The following is a 23,539-nucleotide window of genomic DNA, read 5'->3' as shown; positions in this document are numbered from 1 at the left end:
ATGCGTTACAAACAAATTAGAATTTTTTGAGACAAAAGAACTTTTGAAGTCAAAATCAGCACGTGGAAATCAATCTAAAAATGCAGAAGGATCTTTGCAGGTATGGATCTATGTAGTCAAAAAATTCTCAGGATTTAGGGACTCCTAGTGCTGGATACCCTTTTAAATCCCCACCAGCTGCACCTGCTGCTTCTGCCTCTGGAAGTCTCCAGTGCTCCAACAGCACTGACTTAACTGGGAAATGAGCACTGGAGATGCTGGTACGATAGAAGTGCAGGTGGTTTCTTTCCAACATGGGTATTGTAAATTAACCAATATATATCTTATTTGTGTGTAAACATTGTATGTTTATGTTATGATGCACAGCATCGGTTTAGGTTTTGTGGAGGGAAAAAGTTTGCAGTGCCAGTCCTGCCACTGGTTTTACTCGTTCCCAGGTGGACAATTCCATTTGCTGTAGTGGGACTGTCACGTGTAACCCAACAGTTGTTTTTAATACAGACCAAGTTCCGGTGTTGAGGGAGTTTTTGAAGTTTGTCACTGAGTACTTGGAGCCCGCTCGTTTGACACTTTATTAAAGGTGTAATTGCTGCAGTGCTGTTGGGCTGGAGCTGATAGCTGTGTTTGCAGTGGGAGCTGCTGCAGGAGTGGGTGGTGTGTGATTGTCCGGTGGGCCGGCCGGGCTCCAGCCATCGGCGCCGCTGTCCGGCAGGCGCAGTGCCCCTTTAATTGTATGTGCTTTAGCTGATAAGTCTAATTCAGGAAATGATAAATTGCTGGACACCTAATTTGTTTGCAAGTAAAAAGTGATAGATTATTTTATAATGCGTTGATGTGTGTACCCAGGCTGGCTTTTAACCTTGAATGAGCAGTGGACGGTTGGTGTTCGCTGGCCGTGGTGGGTGGAGTGGCCGAGCCGCGGGCAGACCCTGCACTGCCGCTCCAGGGGTTCCTGCACCGCCCTTCCTCCCTTTCTGGGGAAGTGGCAGTGGCATCAAAACGAAACTTCTTATGGCAAACTGGGGTGGGTGTTTCCACAAACCGTTTCTGAAGGGCCACAGAAATCCAAGGTAGACAGCTGGCTTGTGTCCTGATGGACTTCTGGAGCTGTATTGCTGTGCTGTACCCTGTGGCAGGGCACCTGCACCCCAGGTACCCCCAGTCCCTCAGGAGGGTTCCCCCAGTCCCTCAGGAGCATTCCCAGTCCCTGGCCTGGCCCCGCTGGCCTGTGGGCCTGGCACAGCTCCTGGCTGGGGAGGTGGCCATGACAGTGTCACACTGGCCCAGGCACAGCCCCTGGCTGGGGAGGTGGCCATGACAGTGTCTCACTGGCCCAGGCACAGCCCCTGGCATCACTCTGCACCCTGCAGGTGTGTGGGGAAGGGCAGGCCGCACCATTGCCCATCGAGGTTTGCCTGTTTGAGGTCTCTTAAGCTTCACTGTGACATGAGTGAGCCCAGGTGCAGTGTCCTGTGCCCACATGGATGGAGCCCAGGTGCATTGTCCTGGGCCCACATGGAGCCCAGGTGCAGTGTCCTGTGCCCACATGGATGGAGCCCAGGTGCAGTGTCCTGTGCCCACATGGATGGAGCCCAGGTGCATTGTCCTGTGCCCACATGGAGCCCAGGTGCAGTGTCCTGTGCCCACATGATCCAGGTGCAGTGTCCTGTGCCCACATGGAGCCCAGGTGCATTGTCCTGTGCCCACATGGAGCCCAGGTGCAGTGTCCTGTGCCCACATGATCCAGGTGCACTGTCCTGTGCCCACATGGATGGAGCCCAGGTGCAGTGTCCTGTGCCCACATGATCCAGGTGCAGTGTCCTGTGCCCACATGATCCAGGTGCAGTGTCCTGTGCCCACATGGAGCCCAGGTGCATTGTCCTGTGCCCACATGGAGCCCAGGTGCATTGTCCTGTGCCCACATGGAGCCCAGGTGCAGTGTCCTGTGCCCACATGGAGCCCAGGTGCATTGTCCTGTGCCCACATGGAGCCCAGGTGCATTGTCCTGTGCCCACATGGAACCCAGGTGCAGTGTCCTGTGCCCACATGGAGCCCAGGTGCATTGTCCTGTGCCCACATGGAGCCCAGGTGCAGTGTCCTGTGCCCACATGATCCAGGTGCAGTGGTCTAATAAAGGGACTGGAGTTGGACCAAGGGCTGGACTTGTTGATCTCGGAGGTCTTTTCCAACCCAATTGATTCTGTGATTCTGTGATCCCCCTCTCCCTGTGCCATCCTCGGCCCCGCTGCAGCTCCAGTGCCTCACTGGCCCCACTGAGATGTGGCCGCTCACAGACTCCATCTCACTAATGGGAACTCATACCTGCTCTTGATGCTGAGGTTTATAAACATGTGAAATACCTTTTTAATTGTTGGTAGCAAGGCAGGCGGGCAATCAATAGTGTCAGGCGAGCCAAGCTCACTGTTGACATTCAGCAGAGCCAAAAAGGCTGTAGGAGATAAGGGCTTCCTGTCAGCAGTGCCTGCACTAATTCATATTCAGACATTGTCATGTTCCATGATAAATTAATTCCTTGAACTATATTGATATAGTAGGTTAAACATTGAAAAAGTTGGGCTGAACTTTGACTTTAAATATTCATTAAAGCTAATTATGGATTTTATGACTACATGAATTACAGTTTGTGTGTCATCATGGGCAATTTATTTTAAATATATTTAAAGCAATCTTTATATATTAACTATCACATTTAGTGAGGTAATGCAGTAAATGTTTACTCTGTACAGTAATTAAACTTTTATTCAGCTATTCCGTTTATGCCTTAAATCTCCACAGTTGCAGTGGTGTACTTTAAAAAGAAATTATGCCAATTAGCTGTTAAAAATTATAGCTGGTTAAGTCTTCAAACTTCTGTGGCAAAATTTCTGTTTAATCAAAGGAACAGTGTTTGTAATGATGGCAGATGTGTAATCCATCACAACCAATTTGTTTATCTTGCCATCAGTACCAGTTTTCCCAGATGAGTCTTTTGGTATGGAATAATGAAAGAAATGTCCAGTACTGTAATGAGTATCATTCTGGAAGCTGATTCATCGCAGTGGACATGGAACTCCAGTCTGCTGGCAGGGAGAAGGGGCCTGGGTTTTCTCCATGGGACATTCTGGGGGGAGATGCGAAGCTGTTGTAGATAATGTGCATTATGTGTGTGCATGAAACGCTGCTCTCTGTGCTGCAGCTGCAGTGCAGGTCCCCACACAGTGGTAGAACAGCCAGGGACTTCTGTCAGCCTGGGAAAAGCAGTTGTTAACAGCACAAGGCCTGAGATAATGCCTGGCCTTTCCCTGAGCTCCCCAGCGTTTCCGGAGGGGCCATTCTCACAAAAGCCAGGACGTGTTTGCCTGTGTACTCTGCAGTTACTGACTGTGATAGTGAAAGAGGTCCTAGGAGTTTACAAAGGAAATTTTCCTGGCGCTACCTACACAATTTTGTGTGCTGCTTTGACTGTTTAATTTTAGGAGTGTTAAAAGCCAGGCTTGGTTTAGTTACAGGGAGCAGGAGAGACAGCAGAACAATCAGTTTTACCTTCTTGTGTGTTTCTAGGGGACTTGGCCAAGCTAAAAACTAGTACTGCTCATGACTGTGCCATCTGCCTTTCTGCTCTGATGCTGTCTGCTGGTTTAGTTGGGTGTAGATAAAAAAAATATATATATTTATGGCAGTGACTTGAGTGGTGTTTCCCTGTGGGCCACAGGTGTTTGTCTGAATTGTGTATGTGCCTCTGGGACTAACTGGGCACCTCAGTCTCTGTGTCTTGTCAGCCCCTGGCTTTAATAGTAGGGCAGAAATCAGACTCATGGAATGGCCTGGGTTGGAAGAGACCTTAAAGCCCATCCAGTGCCACCCCTGCCATGGGCAGGGACACCTCCCACCAGCCCAGGCTGCTCCAAGCCCTGTCCAACCTGGCCTGGGACACTCCCAGGGATGGGGCAGCCACAGCTTCTCTGCCCAACTTGTGCCAGGGCCTGCCCACCCTCCCAGCCAGGAATTCCTTCCTAATTGAACTGGCTGATCAGTCCCAGCATGTACATGTGCTGTCCCTGTGACTGCCTAACGTCAGCAGGTTGGGCTGGTCTCTCTGAACTTCTGGAAACTTCTGGTATTACTGAATATGGTGATGTTGATAGTAACTGGCCCAGGAGCAAGCAGGTTGGCCTGACAAGTTAGGAACTTTCTGATCTGAGCCTAACTGAGAGCCATGAGGCCACTGAAATAGAATCCATGACTAGTCTGTTTGCAGACTGCTTGGGGAGTCAAACAGACAAGGCTGTGGCTGCTCCTTGCACTTCCCTCTGGTGAGACATCACCCGTGGCAGAGCGTGTGCCATGGCCTGTGCATTCCCTGGAGCAGCAGTGCCCTGTTCTGGGTCAGGGCAGCTGGGGGTGCTCCTGCTGTGCCTGAGCCCTGCCCTGAGAGCTGGGGGTGCTCCTGCTGTGCCTGAGCCCTGCCCTGAGAGCTGGGGGTGTTCTGGTGTGTCTGAGCCCTGCCCTGAGAGCTGGGGGTGTTCTGGTGTGCCTGAGCCCTGCCCTGAGAGCTGGGGGTGCTCCTGCTGTGCCTGAGCCCTGCCCTAAGAGCTGGGGGTGCTCCTGCTGTGCCTGAGCCCTGCCCTGGGAACTGGGGGTGCTCCTGCTGTGCCTGAGCCCTGCCCTGAGAGCTGGGGGTGCTCTGCTGTGCCTGAGTCCTGCCCTGGGAGCTGGGGGTGCTCCTGCTGTGCCTGAGCCCTGCCCTGGGAGCTGGGGGTGCTCTGCTGTGCCTGAGTCCTGCCCTGGGAGCTGGGGGTGCTCCTGCTGTGCCTGAGCCCTGCCCTGGGAGCTGGGGGTGCTCTGCTGTGCCTGAGTCCTGCCGTGGGAGCTGGGGGTGCTCCTGCTCTGCCTGAGCCCTGCCCTGAGAGCTGGGGGTGCTCTGGTGTGTCTGAGCCAAGCCCTGAGAGCTGGGGGTGCTCCTGCTGTGCCTGAGCCCTGCCCTGAGAGCTGGGGGTGCTCCTGCTGTGCCTGAGCCCTGCCCTGGGAGCTGGGGGTGCTCTGCTGTGCCTGAGCCCTGCCCTGGGAGCTGGGGGTGCTCCTGCTGTGCCTGAACCCTGCCCTGAGAGCTGGGGGTGCTCCTGCTGTGCCTGAGCCCTGCCCTGAGAGCTGGGGGTGCTCTGCTGTGCCTGAGTCCTGCCCTGGGAGCTGGGGGTGCTCTGCTGTGCCTGAGTCCTGCCCTGGGAGCTGGGGGTGCTCTGCTGTGCCTGAGCCCTGCCCTGGGAGCTGGGGGTGCTCCTGCTGTGCCTGAGCCCTGCCCTGGGAGCTGGGGGTGCTCCTGCTGTGCCTGAGCCCTGCCCTGGGAGCTGGGGGTGCTCTGCTGTGCCTGAGCCCTGCCCTGGGAGCTGGGGGTGCTCTGCTGTGCCTGAGCCCTGCCCTGGGAGCTGGGGGTGCTCCTGCTGTGCCTGAGCCCTGCCCTGGGAGCTGGGGGTGCTCTGGTGTGTCTGAGCCCTGCCCTGAGAGCTGGGGGTGCTCCTGCTGTGCCTGAGCCAAGCCCTCGGAAGTCACCCATTTCAACAACTCTTAAAGTGGAACTAGTAATAGCTTTCCTTCTTTGCATTTGAGGTGTTTGAAAGCGGAGCTCTTTGGGTGGTTTATAATCTGAAATGTGTTCCTGTGTTGTATCACTTAGATACAGTACGTACTGCTGGGGCTGTATGTGCCACTGCTGCTTTTTCCAAAGGATATTGAAATTGTAAATAAGAAAACAAAGCAAAGCTCTATTCTTTAAATTAATATCATTTAACTGTATTGTTAAACTGGCATTTTATGAGAAACAAATTGAATTAACGTAATTGCTTCAACAAAAGGGCCTAGACATTAGGCACTGGAAGTTTTTTTACATATATTTCATTGCATTAGAGCAGGGAATTATAAGTGCACTTCATTTTTGCAAGTTCACATTTATGTACCTAAACCTGATTAAGTCTGTAATAATGCGGAAGATAGCGATAGCTGTAATTTCCATTCCATTACGGTTTCGATCCTTTTCAGTGGAGTGTTTGGAATTGCACGGCCCAAGCCTGTCTTAATGTTAGTGGTATCAGTTCCTGAAACTTGAGGGAGTTACTTCATCACTGTCACAGACTCATTGTGCATGAGGAGCTGCCACTCTGTGCTGCAAGTGCAGACTATCAAACTGAGTTTTGCTGCGTAAGTTTTCAAAATTAGTTTTCAAAAATGAGATTAAAACTGAAAGAAGTCAAGCAATGAGCAAATCGTGACTCTCAGAAATGACATTGTAGCTTGAGGGTGAGTGGCAGTACTGTTTTTATTAGAATTATGACACCTACATAAAACAGGGTTTAGAGCGTCTGAATTCTTCTTGGTTTACTTGTTGATACATTGCATAGAGAAGCTTCAGAGTTCATAACTCTGTCACCAAGATTTAACATTATTTGTACCTGATTTGGACAGATCACTGTTTCCAAATACCCTTTTTGCACAGCCCTAGATTCCCATCTCAGCTGTGGCGCGGGGAATTCTGCTGCGAGTGAAGGGAAAGGTTTGCCATGAGGGTGTTCAGCCCCGGGAGCAGCAGCTCAGGAGGGGAGGGAGTCTCCAGCCTGGGGGAGTTCTGGGTCTCATGGGCAGTGCCCTGAGCATTCCCACTGACAGCCCTCCAGGGGCAGGGTGTGAATTGGAGCTCCTTCCACAGCATCGTCCTTCTGTCCTGCCTTGGGGAAAAAACATCGCCCTTACAAACAGCACTAAGATGTCCCAGGCAGACGGGATTGGCCACACATTACTGACATAGCCCAAGGGTTCCTGTTCTGTCATCCCTTTTTCATTTCCTGATAAGTTTTTCAGACTTGCAGCATTTGAGATGACACTTCCCAGATGCTTTCTGAGGCTCCTTTTCTCTTTCCAAATGCCACATAAGAAGCTGAAATAAAGCTCTATCTTAATACCAAGTTCTTAGGAGTATTATTGCATAGCAAAGTGTTATCTTTATATATGTCAGATTTTGCCCTGTGCATTGAAGAAGGGGATGGACTAACTGGGAATAGCAGCTGGCAGTGCTTTTATCTTGCCCCAGGATGTATTTTTTCCTGGTGGTGTGTCCTTGTTGCAGCGCCGTTAACCTTGAGTCCTTCACAGGAGCGTCTCCTGCACTTCCTTGGTCGCTCCTCCATGTTGTAAAAAGGAAGCCCAAAGGAACCTGCCTGGGCTGCAGGGACGTGTCCTCATCAGTTAAACGTGTGACAGTGTTTTCTGTTGGATGGACTAATATGTCAAAGAGATGGGCAGGACCTCATGTTTGTGCTTTTGACAAATCAGCAAATGTTTAATCTCTGGATGTGCAGTGTCTTATAAATAATGCAGCAGTACCCAAGCCAAATACTGCTCTGCTGAGAGGGGCTCTGCTGCCAGAGAGGAAGAGGTGGAATGAAACTGAACCATCCCTTTTGGTTAATGCATTGCTTCCTTTATTCTTCTCAGTAAGAGTTTATCTAATGCAGGCTGATTTTCTCTCAGCTTCTGTTGGGTGCATCAAATGTATGTAAAGGTTCATCGAATTCTCTTTTAAAATTTGTAAAATTTTATATTCCACTGTAAGTCTCTTTACACTGCTTTGTTGTTTCTCACTTGATTTTCACTTGCTCTCTTCTAACATGTCATTTTCCTCTCATTAACTGGAGGAAGGCAGTATATGACATGACTGAGGAGAAGGCAGAGCCAGCAGCAAGCTCACAGTACCTGCAGGTCTCATTGTGGTAGAAATGGAGCCAGGAGGGCACTGCTGGCCTGAGCACCCCGGGTTTGCAGCCATGGAGGGGCTTGGGAAAGGGGGCATGCAAGGGGAAGGCTGGAAGGCAAGGGGGGTTGAGGAACTTTTTCAGTCTCAGGGTGACAAAAAACCATGTCAGGCTGTTGCAGGTTGGGGAGCCCCTTCTGCAGAGGCTTGAGGTGCAAGTTAGAAAATTGCAAACTTTCCCTTGTTCCTGTACCACAAGATCCAAAAGATTTGGGTTTGCTCTGAAAGTGAAGGGGAATTGTCAGGTTTCTGTAAAGGCCTCAGGTCTGTATTTGGGGCTGTGTCACCAGGCATGTCCCTCCCTTTGGTGTTTAAATGTGCAGTGGCTGTGCTGCCCTCACCATGGTCAGTCAGCTCCTAAGGACCTTTTTTGTAATGGCTGATGAAACTTCAGAGAAGCGACAAAGGAAATATTTTTAATAGATCCTAAAAATTTTAAACATTAATAAATTTCTTGGTTTTTTCCTAATTGAAAACCGTGATGCTATTTTAATTTTTAGTTAGCCAAAGTAGATATTTTTATGATTTCATATTGTTGGTTTCTTACAGGCTCTAGGAAGTTTTTACTTTCTTCATGAATCCTTGAAAAACATCTACCAGTTTGATTTTAAAGGTAAGCAAAGGAATTAAGTGTTTTTAATGTACCATTGACTGTATGCATCAAGGCAGCTTTTCCATCCTTTTCTGATGGTGGTTCCTGGCCGTGTTCCCATGTCACACAGACCCTGTATAATGTATGCAGGTGCCTTGGTGACAGGCATTGCTCTTCTTACCTTTTATAGACCTCTTAGGAGAAGTCAATGGACCGGCCACAGGGTGCAAGCTGGAGCATTAATCATTCCCACAGCCCCCTGGGTCCGTGGCCATCCCTGAGGATTTCAGAACTCTGAATGGCCACAAGGTTCTTCCATCTAGATCAGATACAGGACCAAGACCTTAACTGTCCAGCAGCAGTGGTCATTTTGCAACGCAGCTGAGGTAGATTTATGGCTTAAATTACTCAGGAGCAGAGCAGGTCAGAAGGAGGGTGGCATTGTTTTAACCCCCATTGATCCTTCAGGTTGGAGGTCTTACTACATCTCACAAGTTTAAAAGTAATGCAAGACTATGTACCTTAAATATTAAAAATATGATAGAAATTTACTGAATGTTTCCAGAGGTTAATATAGAAAGGATTATGTAAAATTTATGTTATTTCAGTTGAGAACTGTGTATATTTAATAAAAAAGTCTCCTGAGCTTCATTTAGTTCACTGAGCTGAGTCACATTAATACTCCATCTAGCATCCCATTAATTTGAGACACTGTTGAAATGGTGGTAACTATGGAGTGAACTAATTATCTTAATTATATAGATGAATTATTTTTGTTCTCAGTAGAGACAGATTCTTTCTGCTCATGTAATTGAGGGTACAGGGTCTTCCTGCCTTGAAATGTTTGAACAGTAGTTCTGTGTATGTAGCAATTCAAGATTTAGCCCACGTAAGTCCTCCTGTCACGGCTGGTCTCAGTGCTGAAGGAGCCCTGAATCTCACAGTGGTTTCCTCTCTGACAGACCGTGGGGGAACGCTCCGCAGCGAGGCCATACCTGGGCTTCTTCCCAGGCTGGAGCTGCTCTGCAGACACTCAGGAATGAATGAACTGTGCCCACGGGGGGCACTCTGGGGGTCCCGGGTGTTGCCCAGGCCCTGGGTGAAGGGTCTGCTCTCCACTGCTGTGGCTGTTCACTCGTTCTGCCCCGTGAATGGCTTTGTGTGCCAGTAATCTGTGAACTGTCTGAGCAACCTGAGCCCACAGCTCATCCCACCAGCACTGCAGGAGCAGCAGGTTCACTCTGAGCTCCACCCAGAGCTTCCTCCTGCTGGTGACAGCTGGGACCTGTCCTGCTCCAGCAACACCTGAGGGGAAATGCCAGCTGCCTTAGGAAAAGAGGAGCTTTGGGGATTTATTAATCATTGATTGGCAGCTTACTCGCTGCTGTACAGCTTTAAAAGGAAGTGAGAAAAATGTAGGGGAAACAATTGATAGGAAAGAAGTGACCAGGTAGTTGCTCCTGAAAATGCTTTAAGTGGTTGGTGCTTGGTTTTGCTTGGCAAAGCTGTAGCAGAGCCAGCAGGGCTGTGAACCATGCACGTAAAGATGGGTTTGCTCCAGGTATCATTTGGAAGGAAAACACTCAATCCAAGGAAATGGGTGAATTGCTGTTGCAAGTCACCCACTGTTCTCATAATGTAGAGCAGAATCCATCTCCTGGTGTAGGGTTTGTAAAATATGACCCTGAAGGTTCCCATCTTTCAGGGGAAATGTAAAACTTGCCTCTTCCCTTCATGACTATTGACGTTTTCCCAGTGTATTAAGCTCTTAAATCAGAAGAAAAATCCAAATGGCTACAAACATTCCCTGCACAAAAATCATTATGAAATTCTGGTTCTATTCAAAAGCATGCAAAAAATAGATGTTAATGCACAATTCAATATTCCTGGAACATCATGGTGGCTTTTCAAATTTCTCTGCACAGTTGGATGTGACTGAATACAGACTTGGGAAAAAAAGATTGTCTCTGTTTCTCAGATCTCAGGAAGACATATCTGAGGTTTAAAATGAGCACATCTTTCTCCTACAGCCTCACATATTATTTGCTAGAGCATAGAGGTGTTAGGCTCTTTTCACAGTGGTCAGAGGCCCAGAAGTTTGCTAAAAATTTAAACTACTGCCAATCTGTGTGTTCTGAAGGGCCATCCTTCAAGAGAGGGGTTTTAGCCAGTTCCAGTCAACCACTTTGATTTACAAAAAGAATCTTGTTCTCTGGTTGGAAGTCAGAGGTGAGTAGAGTTGTTTTTAGCTGGAGAGGGCTGTCATCCCCTGCATTCTGCGCTCAGCAATCATGCCAACAGCCACTGGCTCACACGTGGCATCGGGGCCAGCGTGGGTGATGCCAAACTGCCTCCCTTTGCCAAGGGCTGCCTTTTTCTGAGTTTCTCACAGCAGAAACCTTCAGTCCTTACAGTTCTGCCAAGGCTTCTCTGTATCCCAAATGACATCGGGATCTCTGCTGACACTGTTGAACTTGCTGAAAGAGGCACATCCATCCATGATCCACTCAGGATGCCACATCAGTTTATTGGGATACTTGTTTAGTTTTCCTGTGGGAGCCAGACCTCAGAGTGATTGGCATATAAAGAATGATACATAGGGCTACATTACAGTAAATGCTTCCTCAGATTATATAAAATACTTTATCTAGACAACTTTAACTGACAGGGGTTTGTACAGCTTGGGTGTTTTCACCAGATATCCAGTGGAACTGGACAGTTTAGAGTTCTTTATAATAGTTGGAGTTTCTCTCCTATACATTCCCAGTCAAAACTCAATCCAGTTGGTAGGTCCAACTCTACGACAGCTGCCCGGACTCCTGTGTTGGAGGAGTTTGTAAACTCAGTCAGGTTCTCACCTTAGACATGCCATTGCATTGCCCTGATCAGGAGAGAGAACAACTGTGAAGTGGGTCAAGAAGCAGAACCACTCATTCATGAGCTGAATAGATCCATAGGAGTCTGTGCTGTTTGTCTGTGATGAAGCTGTTCATTGGAGATTTGGGAAAGTGATGTGCATCACCGCCGAGTCTCCTGGACCAAGCCAGCACCCATTCCAGCTGTAAATCCCTGTGCCAGCCTCGTGCTGATGGCCAGAAAGGCGTGATCTGAAGGAGATGGGAGCTGCAGCATCACTGTGCTGGTTTAAATGTAAACTGGTCTGAGAAATGAACCCAACTCAAGAGAGATTACAAGCCAGAGTTACAATTTACTAAAACAATTGCAACAAATACAGTGATTCAGAGGAAACTGGTTTTAAACTGCAAAGATGGATGTATAAACCAGCACCCTGGGACATGAACAGGGTGGTGTTCATCGCCCACTGTGCCAAGCACCATGTGGTCCCCCTGAATGCAGAGGAAAAGAAAAAGGAAAGGAACTCTGTTGGTGAGGATGATGGTCACAGTTCTGCTGAAGTAATGATGATAGTCTGGTCAGAAGTGTCAGTTGTGGTCCTGTTGAGCTTCTCGTCCTCCTCTGGGTCCAACCAGTGGTACCAGGAGTCCCAAACTCCAAGGATTATGTATGCTCAGGTGGGAATGCCCAGGACCTCCCCAAGGGTGAGAAATTTCACAATGGGGGATTTTTTAACTCTGTGAGTCATGGGATATTTTGGAAGATGGTGCAGGTTGTTGCACTCACTGCCTGTTGTGCCAGTCCCCAATGGCCCACTAGCAGAGATGACTCCTCAGGCTGGGTGTGAAGGTGCTGATGCCTCCCTGGAGGGGAGTGATCACAGACAGAAACACTCTTCTGTCTCACAGGGTTCTTGAGCACCCAGCTTGTAGCCTGAGGTGTCAGGTGTGCCCTGGGCAGCTGCTGCAACCAGTCTATTATTAGCAGTCCATCAGAAATGACATAGTGACAGTGTTGGTTATACCCACATAGTGGTAAACTGGTCCCAGCCCCTGTAACCGGAATAGTTACAGAGCAGCTGAGGAGGGATTCAGGTGAAAGGGTGTGCAGAGACCGGGGTCATGGTTAGAGCCCCAGCACTTTGTAGGGCTCTGGAGAGTAGGAATGACAATACCCATCACTGAGTAGCTTCAGGGTGTCTGATATAAGCAGATGTGTTTATACCTGACTGAGTGGTCCCTGGTTTTCCCCCGGAACAGCTCAGTGCTTGCACACTTTTGATAAGACCCTGTTGATTTGGCTGATGTTCTGCAGATGCCACTGCTTTGCCAGTGAGTACAGGAAGTTCCTCAAAATGTTGAGATTATATATGCTAATTTGGTTTTATCTCTCTTCCTAGCTAAGAAGTATAAAAAGGTTACTGGGAAAGAAATCTACTCTGACACTTTAGAAAGCACACCCATGCTGGAAAAAGAGAAGTTTCCACAGGATTATTTCCCTGAGGTAGGTACAGCCTGTGGAGCATTCTCGTATACTGGGTTTGACTGTGATTTGCTCTGATTACTTGAGCAGCAACTCTCAGGGATGTGAATAAGGGCATATGTAGTCTTGGAATTTTATTTGTTTGCCTGTTGGCTTCTTGACACCTGTAATATATGTTTTAAGTCATGGCACGGATGTACCAAATTCCAGTGGAACTCATTGTATAGTAGGAAATTCTTGTGAAGGAAAAGGCTCATTTGCATTTAAACCCCAAGAAAGAGATGGCACAGTGTGCCATGGCAGGGCTGTCTCAGGGAGTCCTGCTCCTTGGCAGGGCCCATCCTGCAGCTGCAGCTCTGTGTGGCTGGGTTGGGGTTGGGGTTGGGGTTGGGGTTGGGAAAAAGGAGCTCCTGCTGATTCAAGAGTACGTGTAACGTGGACACACACTGGTGGTGTCCTCTGAGGCTGCCTTGGGCTCCCTCTCATTCTCAGAAGACCTGGGGAGTGTTGCAGGTCTGAGGTTGAAAGTCTTATCAAAACCAGGAACACAAGCAGAGCTGAGGGGCTTCTTCCACTGACCTGCAAGTGCAGACTGCCTGCAGTTCTTTTCCTTGATGTTTGCTCTAATTTTCCCCTTTGTAATTCCTTAAGAATATCTAGAAGGTGAGTATTTAATGGTTAATGTCTTTCTCAAGTCAAGTGAATAAATTTGTTGAATTCCATTAACATTAGTGGATCAAACAGGCATGTTATTACTTTACTAAAGGGAAGAACTAAATAAACTTTTAAAATTAATTTAGAATTTGTAAATATACACACTTAGACATATTTACACAGTGCCTGTGGGCTTGGCAGAGCATTGCATAGTTACCAGTTGATGGGGTGAAGGTTGTTCTTTTTCTTGACTTTGATACTGAATTATTTATTTTTGTACCTCTGAACTGGAAGGGAAACTGCCTTTGAGGTACTTTTGCTAAACTTTTATCTCCTGTGAATAAGCATCTTAAATACTTCTTTGACGTTAAATGTTGCATCACTTTGAGGGCCCCTGGGGCAGTTCCTGAGGGTTGGTTCCCCCGCCCTGGCAGGGAGAGCTGCAGCAGTGTGGGGCACTGGCAGCAGGAGCAGGAGCTGAGCAGGGCTGTGAGTGCTGTGACTGCAGCGCTGGGAGCTCTGAGAGCACAGCACGGTGTGGTCAGTGCTGCCATCCCACCTCACTGTGCTAGGACAAGTTAGGGATTGCTCACTGATACCCAGCAAGAGTTATTTCCTCCCTTATTTCACTGCTCTTGTTTCATCATGAGGCTGGCAAAGCTCTGTTTTGTTCAGCATCATTTATTACCCCTTTACATCAACAGTTCTTCACAGTTTCTGGACCAATAGTGGAGTCTTAGGGCTTTCCCACAAAGTTTTGTGGAGCAGGGACTGTGTTCATTCCCTGTGGTTGCTCCGAAATTGGGTGTTCCCACATTTGCATGAGCAGCAGCAGCACCTTCTCCATTTGATACACCTCCAGTGGTGCTTTCAGGGCACGGCTGTGGGGCCTGGGATCCGAGGAGCAGCTCAGTCCCTTTGGAGGCTCTGACACCTTCACAGTGGTCCCATCACTCCAGTGCCTTACATGACTGTTCTGAGCAGAAAGCACCGTGTTCTGACTGTCAGGGACAGTCCTTACCTGCAGGAGGAATAAACGGGAAAAGAGAAAATCCACCAACACGTGCAGTTAAGACGTGAAAGTGCGGATCTGTTCCTGCCCTCAGCACAATTCCTGGAACTGGTGTTGCAGGCAGACCCCTGGAACAGGCAGGAGGATTCACCTGTGCTGTGCCAGAAAATAGTTGCAGTGATTTTCAGACTACACTGTTTCTGTTTGGGCCTGGAGACCACAGAGCCTCTCAGACACACAGACACAGCAACAGCAGAAAACAACAGGGACGAGGGTTTGGTTCTCATACGCATGTTTCTGTTTCTAAAGGTAAAATTAGTCTTGTTATCACCTGTTTTCTTCCTAGGCCAACGTTGATAATAACAATGCCAGTTAAAAGGCCACTCAAGAATGTGTATTTTGGAAATTTGGGTTGACCCAGCAGAACGCATGAGCAGCTTGTCTTCCTGAGCATTGTATTGACATGTTCTTGTGTGTTTTAGCCAGACCTCTCATATCACATTTGCAATTTTTTGTGTGAGAAATGGTTTAAGACTGATTTCTTTTCTTTTTATTACTGCTGCTTAAGGATGATCTAAAAGTAATTACAATGATTGAGGCATAATGCAATTCAAAATAATTACAGCCCACTGCATATAAAACTAACAAAACTTTCTGTCTTGATTTATGGGTCCTCTTGGCGAGGCATAAGCCTCAAATGATGCCTCTGGGAGCAACACTCCAGATAATGTTAGGCCATTTTAAAAAAAGCAGATTTGTGTAGTCTATCAGGCCTGAGTAATTTTTTTTTCCCATAGTGAGAAATTGGTTGTTATCATAGATCACAGATACTGCTCAAAGCTCTTATGAAAGATGAATTAATTTCACTAATGCTTTAATGCAAACCTTTCATGGAGGAGGCTGTATGGTGATAACCTTACTGCGGTCTCTCCTTTCTCAATGATGATTTATGTTGTCTTTTAGTAGATGAAACTGCCTGTATTCACAATCCATCTGCTGGCTAAAGGAATCCTATTAACAGGGAATCTGAGAAGAGACTTAATACTGTAAGGTGAAAGATGTGGTATCCCCTTTCTGGGACATGAAGTAGGATTTTTTTTCCTGTTTTAAAATGTAGATCCCTCTCTGAGAGCATAGAAATGACCTCTGTCATCTCCACCTGGTTTTACACTGGCTTACAGATGGTGGAGGTAGTTATAGTAAAAATAAAGATTATTGCTTTAAAATCTACAGTAGGAAGCAAATTTCTCTTTCCTCCTTCCCAAGCTGTAGTTCTTCTATACATTCTGTTTCGAAAACTTTCTTCTTTCCTAATACTGTTTATGGAAATATTAAAGCACATCAATGATCCAAAAATATGTAAGGGCTGTTGTTCAGCTGCAGTTTCTATCTGAGACTAAGGATGACAGTTTTATGTGGGAGATACTGAAAGGTGCTCCAGTGCTTGGGCTGCATTAGGCCCAAAGCCTGCAAACTTCTGTGTTCCTAATGTTAAATAGACGTTACTAATAAGTGAATTATTTGTTGAAGTTTAAGGGCTTACATGAGTGTGTTCAAGTTACGAGTGTGTAAAGGCATTTTGCAGGTTGAGGTGGGGGAATATGCCAGTTACAGGGTAAAAGAAATGTCATTTTATGGTACAGAGGCACAGGTGATGTTCTCCAGAGGGAGCTGAAGCTCCTTCCCAATCTCCCACGCTGGCTTCTCCTCGGGCCAGGGCAAAGGCACAAACCCTCATGGTTCTGTCCACCACTTGTTGCTTTTGGCAGTGACTCAGCCTGGAGCATTACATGGAGCTGCTGACTTCAAATAGTGACAAAAGCAAAGAAAGGAAGTAAATTTGGAGTAAGAACTACATTCTGCATTGGTTTTGTGGCAAGTTGTCATAATAGAGCTCATTTCCTGGCCAGTTTAACCCTGAGCATGTTGTGAGCAGGTGGAACACGGGTCCTGCGTGGAGCTCTGAGGAGGAGGAGTTGTCACTGCAGCCACGAAGGCCTGTCAGGGCTGAGCATCACTTGGTGCTGTCAGTGTTTGGCTGATTCCTGCTCCAGGTTTCCCTCAGAGCTGTGGTGTTCCTTTAAGGAGCTGCAATTACACCTCAGTCATTGCCACTTTAATATGTCTTTCCTTCATGCCCTGCTTTGTATGGTTGAATAAACCCTTGCTGGGTCACTATTTAATTTGATATGGTCCCTCTCAGTAAAATGATGGAGAAAAGATGAATTAAGGCTCTGTGCTGGTCATTATCAATCATGGTTTGTGTGCATTACTTATTGCTTACAGTGCTTTTTGACATTAGCCCTCTCTAACCTCTCTCTTCATGTTAATGCTGTCTGGAGGTCTTTTCCCCCGATGTACCAGAGATTATTTATGTAGGTGGTGGTTCTGGGGGGTTTTAAAAGGTCAGCACAATCTCCTCAGAGACTCTATTCACAAAGGAAGGGCTGCCAGAATGTAACTACCAGTTTTTAAATTGTGACTTTAAAAAATACATTTTTTTGGTGAGGACTTGTGATAGTGAGGTGTCAGAGCTTCATTTACCCTGGGTGTAGTGCATTGTTGGTGAATTGGCCTCTCAGCTGTACCCCTGCCCTTAAACTCGTACTCACAGTGTGTGTGTGGGGAAACGCCAAGCTCTGGTGAGGAATTCTGTATTTTACTGTGTCAGGACATACAAACTGTGCTGCAAATATCTTTTCACTGGCCTGTGTCAAACCAAGCAGCCAAGCAGCAATGCCAGGGGCTGGGCACGCTGTGTGCTGGTGCTGCATGTGTTGGTGAGGTGTCGGGGACAGAACCAGAGTGGAGTCCTGAGGGGGCCTGGATCGAGGGCTCACATTCCAACCGATTCCAGGCCCTGCTGGGGAAGTGGATGAAGAGATTGGCAACAGGACTCTGGGTCTCAGACACTTTGGTCACACAAAGCCATGAACTGGTTGCACATGCATGAGCCTGTGGCAGCAGGAGGGCTCATCCAAGGGAGGAGGGTCTGGCTGACCTCAGTGGGGCTCCTGCTGCCCTCCTGAAGGGCTGGGATGACCCACGGCACAGCCGTTTCCAGGAAGGGTCCCAGGTGGCCTCTGCTCGATCATGGGAAGCTGATGGAGCAGATCCTCCTGGATGAGCAGTTGCATGGAGAGGGGGCGTGCTGTGGATATCGTGGCATTAACTCTAGCAGGGACCCCAAATGCAGTCAGTCACAGCTGGTGGCACCTGTACTGGGAGAGCTGTCCAGCTCCCAGTGTGACGGGGCGGTGCCAAAGTCCAGCTGGCAGCGTTTTGCCGGTGGTGTTCCCAGGGATCCGTGCTGGGATTGGTACCATGCAGCCACTCTGTTATTACCAGAGCTCCTTAGCCTGGCCCAACACGCCTTGCTAACAGGGAATGAACAGGACACATAATCATGTTTTCTTGTGGGAGGCTGTAATTTGTAGCAGTGGCTCAGAAGTGGTGCTGAAAAACCCCTTTTGCTGTATCACAAGTGCCATGTGTGGGCATGAGCTGATTTGTGGCTTTCTCACTGATGGTGCAGTTTTGATGAATGTAATGGTTCACCATTATTTAAATTCTCCTTAACTTTTATAGAAATATAGGGTGGGTTGGCTCAGCAGGAGAAATAGCCTTCTAGCAGATCTCATTCATTTTAATCTGATGTAAATCTCTGATGACATTTACAGTTCAGGTAAAATTGCAAAGAAGACATTTGTGCATAGGCAGTAAGAATTTGGTGGTTTAGACGAAGCATAAATACAGTTGTAAAGCTTTTCTATTTGATTATCTTTCAACTATAAACAAGTGCCAGGGCTTATATTAATTTTACACATAAGTTTGTAACTGCTTCAGGACCAAAAATATAAATAATTCCAGGGTTTAAAAAAGACACAATATCTGTTTTCAAGGTACCTCAGTTTAGTGCCTCTTGGTTGTAGTGTATGGATGAGCTCTGGTTTATTTTGTTCTGTGTCACTGCATTTCACAGTAACCTTTACCTATGGTGACTGGCTCTTCTTTGCATATTTTTCAGTGCAAGTGGTCCAGAAAAGGTTTCATTCGAACAAGATGGTGTATTACTGATTGGTAAGTAAGTTGCATCTTTCTGGCTACATGTGTGTTATGTGGGTTTGTTAACAACTGTTTCAGAGAAGGTATTTCCATGTGTAGATTAGTCTGTCCATAGAGCAGGTTGGTTCCAAACAGTTGCTTTATGATCAATTGAACACACAGTGTTCAGTAGTGCTAGAACAGGCCCCCAGGGCAGTGGGCACAGCCCCGAGGCTGACAGAGCTCCAGGAGTGTTTGGATGATGCTCTGGGGCACAGGGTGTGACTCCTGGGGATGGGCCTGTGCAGGGCTGAGGGTTGGACTGGGTACTCCTTGTGGGTCCCTTCCATCCAACTCAGCATATTCTGAGTTTCTGTAGGTTGTAAAGATGCAGAACCAGGTGCAGTGTCCCTGCTCACCCAGGGCATGAGGCTGGGTCTGTTGGGGTCAGGGTGGTCAGACAGATGGTGCCAGGAGTCAGTCCCAGCGTGGGGCTGGCAGTGTCCTCACTGTGCCACACCTGCTGCCGCCAGGGATTGGCAGCATCTCACCTGTGCCAGGGGGGCCAACCCTCCCCTGGGATCTCTGAGGAAGAGCTTGTTCTCCAGGCACTCTAAGCCCTGTCCAGTTCCCACTGAAGTCAGCGGGGAGACCCTGCCCGTAAGGAATGCTGCTTTTTTAAACCAGTTCCTGCTGTATTATTTTTCCAGGAGCAGAACTTCTTGTTTGTTGTCTTCAGGTCAGGATTCCCATTTTAAGCCCAGGGTATGGTCCTGTTCTGCGTGAGGTTGCTTATTTTCACCCTAGGGTGGGGTGAAGCAGCCCAGTGCTCCCTGGAGGGGCTGCAGGGAGGGCACAGGGCACAGGCAGCCCCTCTGACCTGTGCACTGAGGGGCTGAGCAACCACCCCACCAAACCAGACTGGGTGATGTGGGCTGTCACCTCCTGCCATCCGGGCAGAGCAAGCTCCTCATCACACGTGCTGTGCAAATCTGCAGAAGGAGCAAACGTCTTGTGCTGTTGGATCAGCCCAGAGCCTGGGGAGGTGGGGCTGGGGCAGCAGCAGCAGCACAGCCCTGTGTGAGGGGCTGATGCTGCCCTTGGGGAAGCAGTGCCCCCCAGTGCTCACAGGGGGTGTATCTCAGAGGCTGTTTGCCCGCTGGCTTTGAAATTGCTGCCTTTAATAGCAATAAGAGTAGTAACAGTAATAATGTATATTGGGGGGCAGCTGGTTGTCAAACTGTACCTGAGGGAGCCTGGAAGGGTTCCTTACCTTAACCCAAGGAGAGCTCAGTAAACTCACAGGTATTTATTGATGTTACTGTCACCTACATTGATGTGAACCTTCAACACTTTTCCTTTGTCCTGTGGTTGTTTCACGTCTTAAAATTTCATGTTTGATTTTGAAGTTGATAAATGTTCACACAGGCTGACTTTTGAGAGCAGAACAGTGTTTGTACGTGTTGGCATAAGCATGTTTATTAGATTAAGCAGTTTGTGAAAACTGAAAAAGCAGCATGTTTTTCCTTTCATAGGCTTTGACCCAGAAATTGGGCAGGCAGCTGTGGGATAACGTAGGTTCATATTAGTTGTTTCAGATCCATGTGCATGGCATGTGATTTCAGCAGTAGAGATGTGCAGAAGTGGGTATTTAGTGGCTAATCTGCCCTTTGCTTTTGTGTCATGACTTGTCCAGGTTCTGTCTCTCCTGTCCTATGGGATTTCCTCTTTGCTGAAAAATAATGTGAATTAATCTTTAGGTCTTTCCAAGAAAAAAATGTCCTTCAGAACCAGATTTAAAAGCAATGTTTTTTGTGGGGTTACTAAAAAGGACAGTCCTTGGGAGAGGCAGTCTGCAGGGGATGTTTGGATCAGATCATACACCATGCTCGTGCCTGCCAAGGTTGTGTGGGGAGTGTGGGTTTTCCTGGTCTGGGATGAGCCCTGGTGGTAGTTCTGTGTCTGCAGTCTGTGATTATGATCCACAGGATCTAATGAGGAGTTTCTGATGAGAAGTTGAAGGGGCAAGTTATTGTGAACAGTTTCTGGAGAATGAAAGTCAAATACTGTGGAAAATAGAGCAGGTTAGAAAATACACCTAATGAGGTGTAAGCACATAATGTGACTGTTCAGAGTGATATCAGTGTTTGCACCCAGCCTGTGTGTATGGGTGGCCATTTGCATAATTGTGACTTTTGAGCAATACATTCCTACATTCTAAGAGGTCTGTAGAAATACAGCCCAAACACTTGTTAATGCTTCAATGTGAGTCCTTAAGGAGAGCTGTTCATTTTCCCTGCCCAGGAAAATGTCATTACAGAATGCCAAAATCAGTGGGCTCCCAAAGACCCAGCAAAATGCCCTTAACAGACTTGAGGGAACCGCCCTTTTTCCTCCTCTGATTTTTGGTGAGCTGCCTCAGTTGAGTTTCTCTGTCAATCGAGATTTTCACATCCATTATTCCTCGTTGACTTATCTTCAGTGTGGACAAAGAACTAAAGAATCTTGGACCACTCCCAATTTTCACATTAAGAAAAACCAGAGAACTACATAACTACATGCACTTTTATTTTGACTTTTTTTTTAGTAGCTTGACTATAAGGGGGAGGTCTTTGTTTCTATTCCATTAGTGCAAGATGATGCCCTAAATGTGTTGCAGTCTTAAGTACAATTTGCATACATCATTTACATTTGGTAGGGAGGATGGAGTAGAGAATACACTTACAAAATTTAGGTAGGGCACCAATCTTGGAAATGTTTGTATATCAGAGGTCACAATCAGCAACCACAATTGTTTTGATAGTTTTGAGGAAGTAGCATTAGCAGGTGAATGTCAGGGCAGTAAAAAGCATTGCACTTTGAGAGGAAAATTCAAAAGCACCAATACAATTTGGAGAATAACTGACTCATTACCCCTGCTGTAGAAAAGGATCAAGGGAGAAGGTATTGAATATGGCTCATTATTATCTTACTGAGATATGTTAATAGATCCTGTGAAGGACATGAAGGGGGAAGGCATGGTAATTATTTTCCTGAGTGCTGCCAAGGCCTGTGATAGAGTGCTCTGTCTCCCTTGGAGTGTCCTGCTTTTGCTACACTTGGAAAAAGGATAAGAGACGGGGTTGGGAGTATTTGAGCAGGGAGTGAGAACACTTGGCTGGGCAGATCAGGGAGACTGGTTGCTGTCTGTCAGTCCTGCAGAAGGGGCAGAAATAAGTTTAATTTACAGGAAAATAGGTAATAGGATCCAAGCCTGAGTTTAAGGGTAGGGAAGGTGTAGGTGGAAGGTCTGACATCAGTTGTAAGAACAGGCCAGCTTTAGGCCCATGGAGGTGGGTTATGGATACCTTCACACAGGAGGCAAGCTGGTGACCCTCCCTGTCCTTCAGGGCTTCTTCCTGTTCATCCTTCAGCCAACAGGACTGGACATCTCACAGTGTCATGTTTTGAGTTACGTGGCCATTGTGTATTTTGGTAAGAGCTTCAGTGGTTCTGCTTCCCCCTCAGTGTGAGTTCAGTGGGCAGGTTTGCTGCTTCCTGCAGCCATTCCCTCCCCCAGGATCTGTGGCAGAGCCCTCCGTGCTGGGTGACCTGTGTGTCTGCCCACACTTGCTGTTCTCACTGCCATCACTGCTGTGTCCGGATCCGTTCCCGACTCCATCGTGGTCTGGGAACCTCTCTGAGCACAGCTTGGGGTTTCTGTGGTGCCTTTCTGGGCCAGAGCCTGTCCATGCTGTCACTGCCAGGATGCAGGTGGGCTTAGGGACTGAGTGTGGGTCCCAGGGGCACAGCCCGGGGGGAGCAGCCTGGGCCTCTTCCCAGCTGGAGGTGGAGTGTCACCTTGGCATTCCCACACAGGGGCACGTCAGGAGTTGCAGTGATAGGATTAACCTTTCATGTCAGTCACACTCTCCTGTCAGGAGCTGTTCCTGTTGCTTATTGCAAAGCCACAGTTCTACTGGGTGTTTAGCTGCAGCTTTGTAAACTGAAAGCTGCTTGTTGACATACTCAATTTCGGTTTAAAAATATTTTAGTAAGAGGGTACTGCCTGATTTCTGGAACTGTAACTGACAAATAGCATTTCATTTTCATATTTTGCAAAAGCATTGATGGAGTCTTACCCACGGATGAGCTGTCCTTAGCTTGATGTTAGTCTTGGACAGTTTTCTGATGATGATAGCTTAACCTGCTAAGTTTGTCTGAGTAAATATTAAGGTAACATTAGAGCAAATACAGTAAGTGTTGTTATGTTGAATGCTTTGCTGATGCAACAAATGTTTTTTTTCTTTTATCCTGAATCATTTTATTTTTTTCCTTTTTTGTCATAGTGCCTTTGACTTGGTAAACATTCATCTTTTCCATGATGCTTCCAATTTAATTGCTTGGGAAACAAGCCCATCGGTTTACTCAGGAATACGGCATAAGGCTCTTGGCTATGTACTTGATAGGTATGTATTAGCCTTTCCTGGCCTCTCTCAATCTCTGTGTTTGTAAGCAGCCTGTGAAGGATGTTTCAAATGGCACACTCAGAAATGCAGAGGTTTCTGTTCTGTCACCTGAAAATGGTTACTGCTTGCAAGAGTTTTCTAGACAGTGCCAACTGCAGATCACTTTATGACACTCATTCTTTAAAGCCAAATTACTGATCTGGGAGAACTGCTCTGAAGTCACTACAAGTTGCAGAGTAGAAAGCAGGTTTATTTTTTTAATGTGTTACTTACATTAGCTTCTTTTTAGACTGTGTGGAGTCTAACAAAGCTGCCATTCAAGTGCATTTTCAGTTACAGAATAACAGAACAGTTCCAGTTGGAAGGGACCACTGGGAGTCCCTTGTTCATTCCCCTGCTTGGAGCAGGGCTGGCTTCGACAGCAGATGAGGATGTTCAAGGCTTGTCCAGATGAGCTTTGAGCAGCTCCACACATTTTGGTTTGTAGGTCGTGTGGGCCACCCATTGCTGTGTTTGATTACCCTCACCGTGGAACTTTCTGTCCCTGTTATCCAGCCAGAATTTCCTCAAAGCGGTTTGTGTCCATCATCCTCATCTTTTGGCATGCACCGCTGAACAAAGCCTGACTCTGTCTTTTCTGTAGCTACCAAGTA

General features: G+C 47.4%; 1 protein-coding gene across 3 annotated transcripts in view; it reads left to right on the top strand.

The window, feature by feature from the left end:
• Window positions 1-23,539, top strand: part of INPP5A (inositol polyphosphate-5-phosphatase A) — a 195,029-nt gene that overhangs the window by 93,238 nt on the left and 78,252 nt on the right. For all 3 annotated transcript variants that reach the window (XM_071563901.1, XM_071563902.1, XM_071563903.1), the window contains exons 5-8: window positions 8,348-8,411; window positions 12,646-12,749; window positions 18,422-18,474; window positions 22,767-22,886. In XM_071563901.1, the coding sequence (XP_071420002.1) occupies window positions 8,348-8,411; window positions 12,646-12,749; window positions 18,422-18,474; window positions 22,767-22,886 (341 nt within the window). The remainder of the gene's footprint in view (window positions 1-8,347; window positions 8,412-12,645; window positions 12,750-18,421; window positions 18,475-22,766; window positions 22,887-23,539) is intronic.

This window comes from Pithys albifrons, chromosome 9 (genome assembly GCF_047495875.1).
Source record: "Pithys albifrons albifrons isolate INPA30051 chromosome 9, PitAlb_v1, whole genome shotgun sequence".
In the NCBI taxonomy this organism is placed as follows: domain Eukaryota; kingdom Metazoa; phylum Chordata; class Aves; order Passeriformes; family Thamnophilidae; genus Pithys; species Pithys albifrons.
The sequence above is the reverse complement of the archived record's forward strand: the minus strand, read 5'-3'. Positions and strand labels throughout refer to the sequence as shown.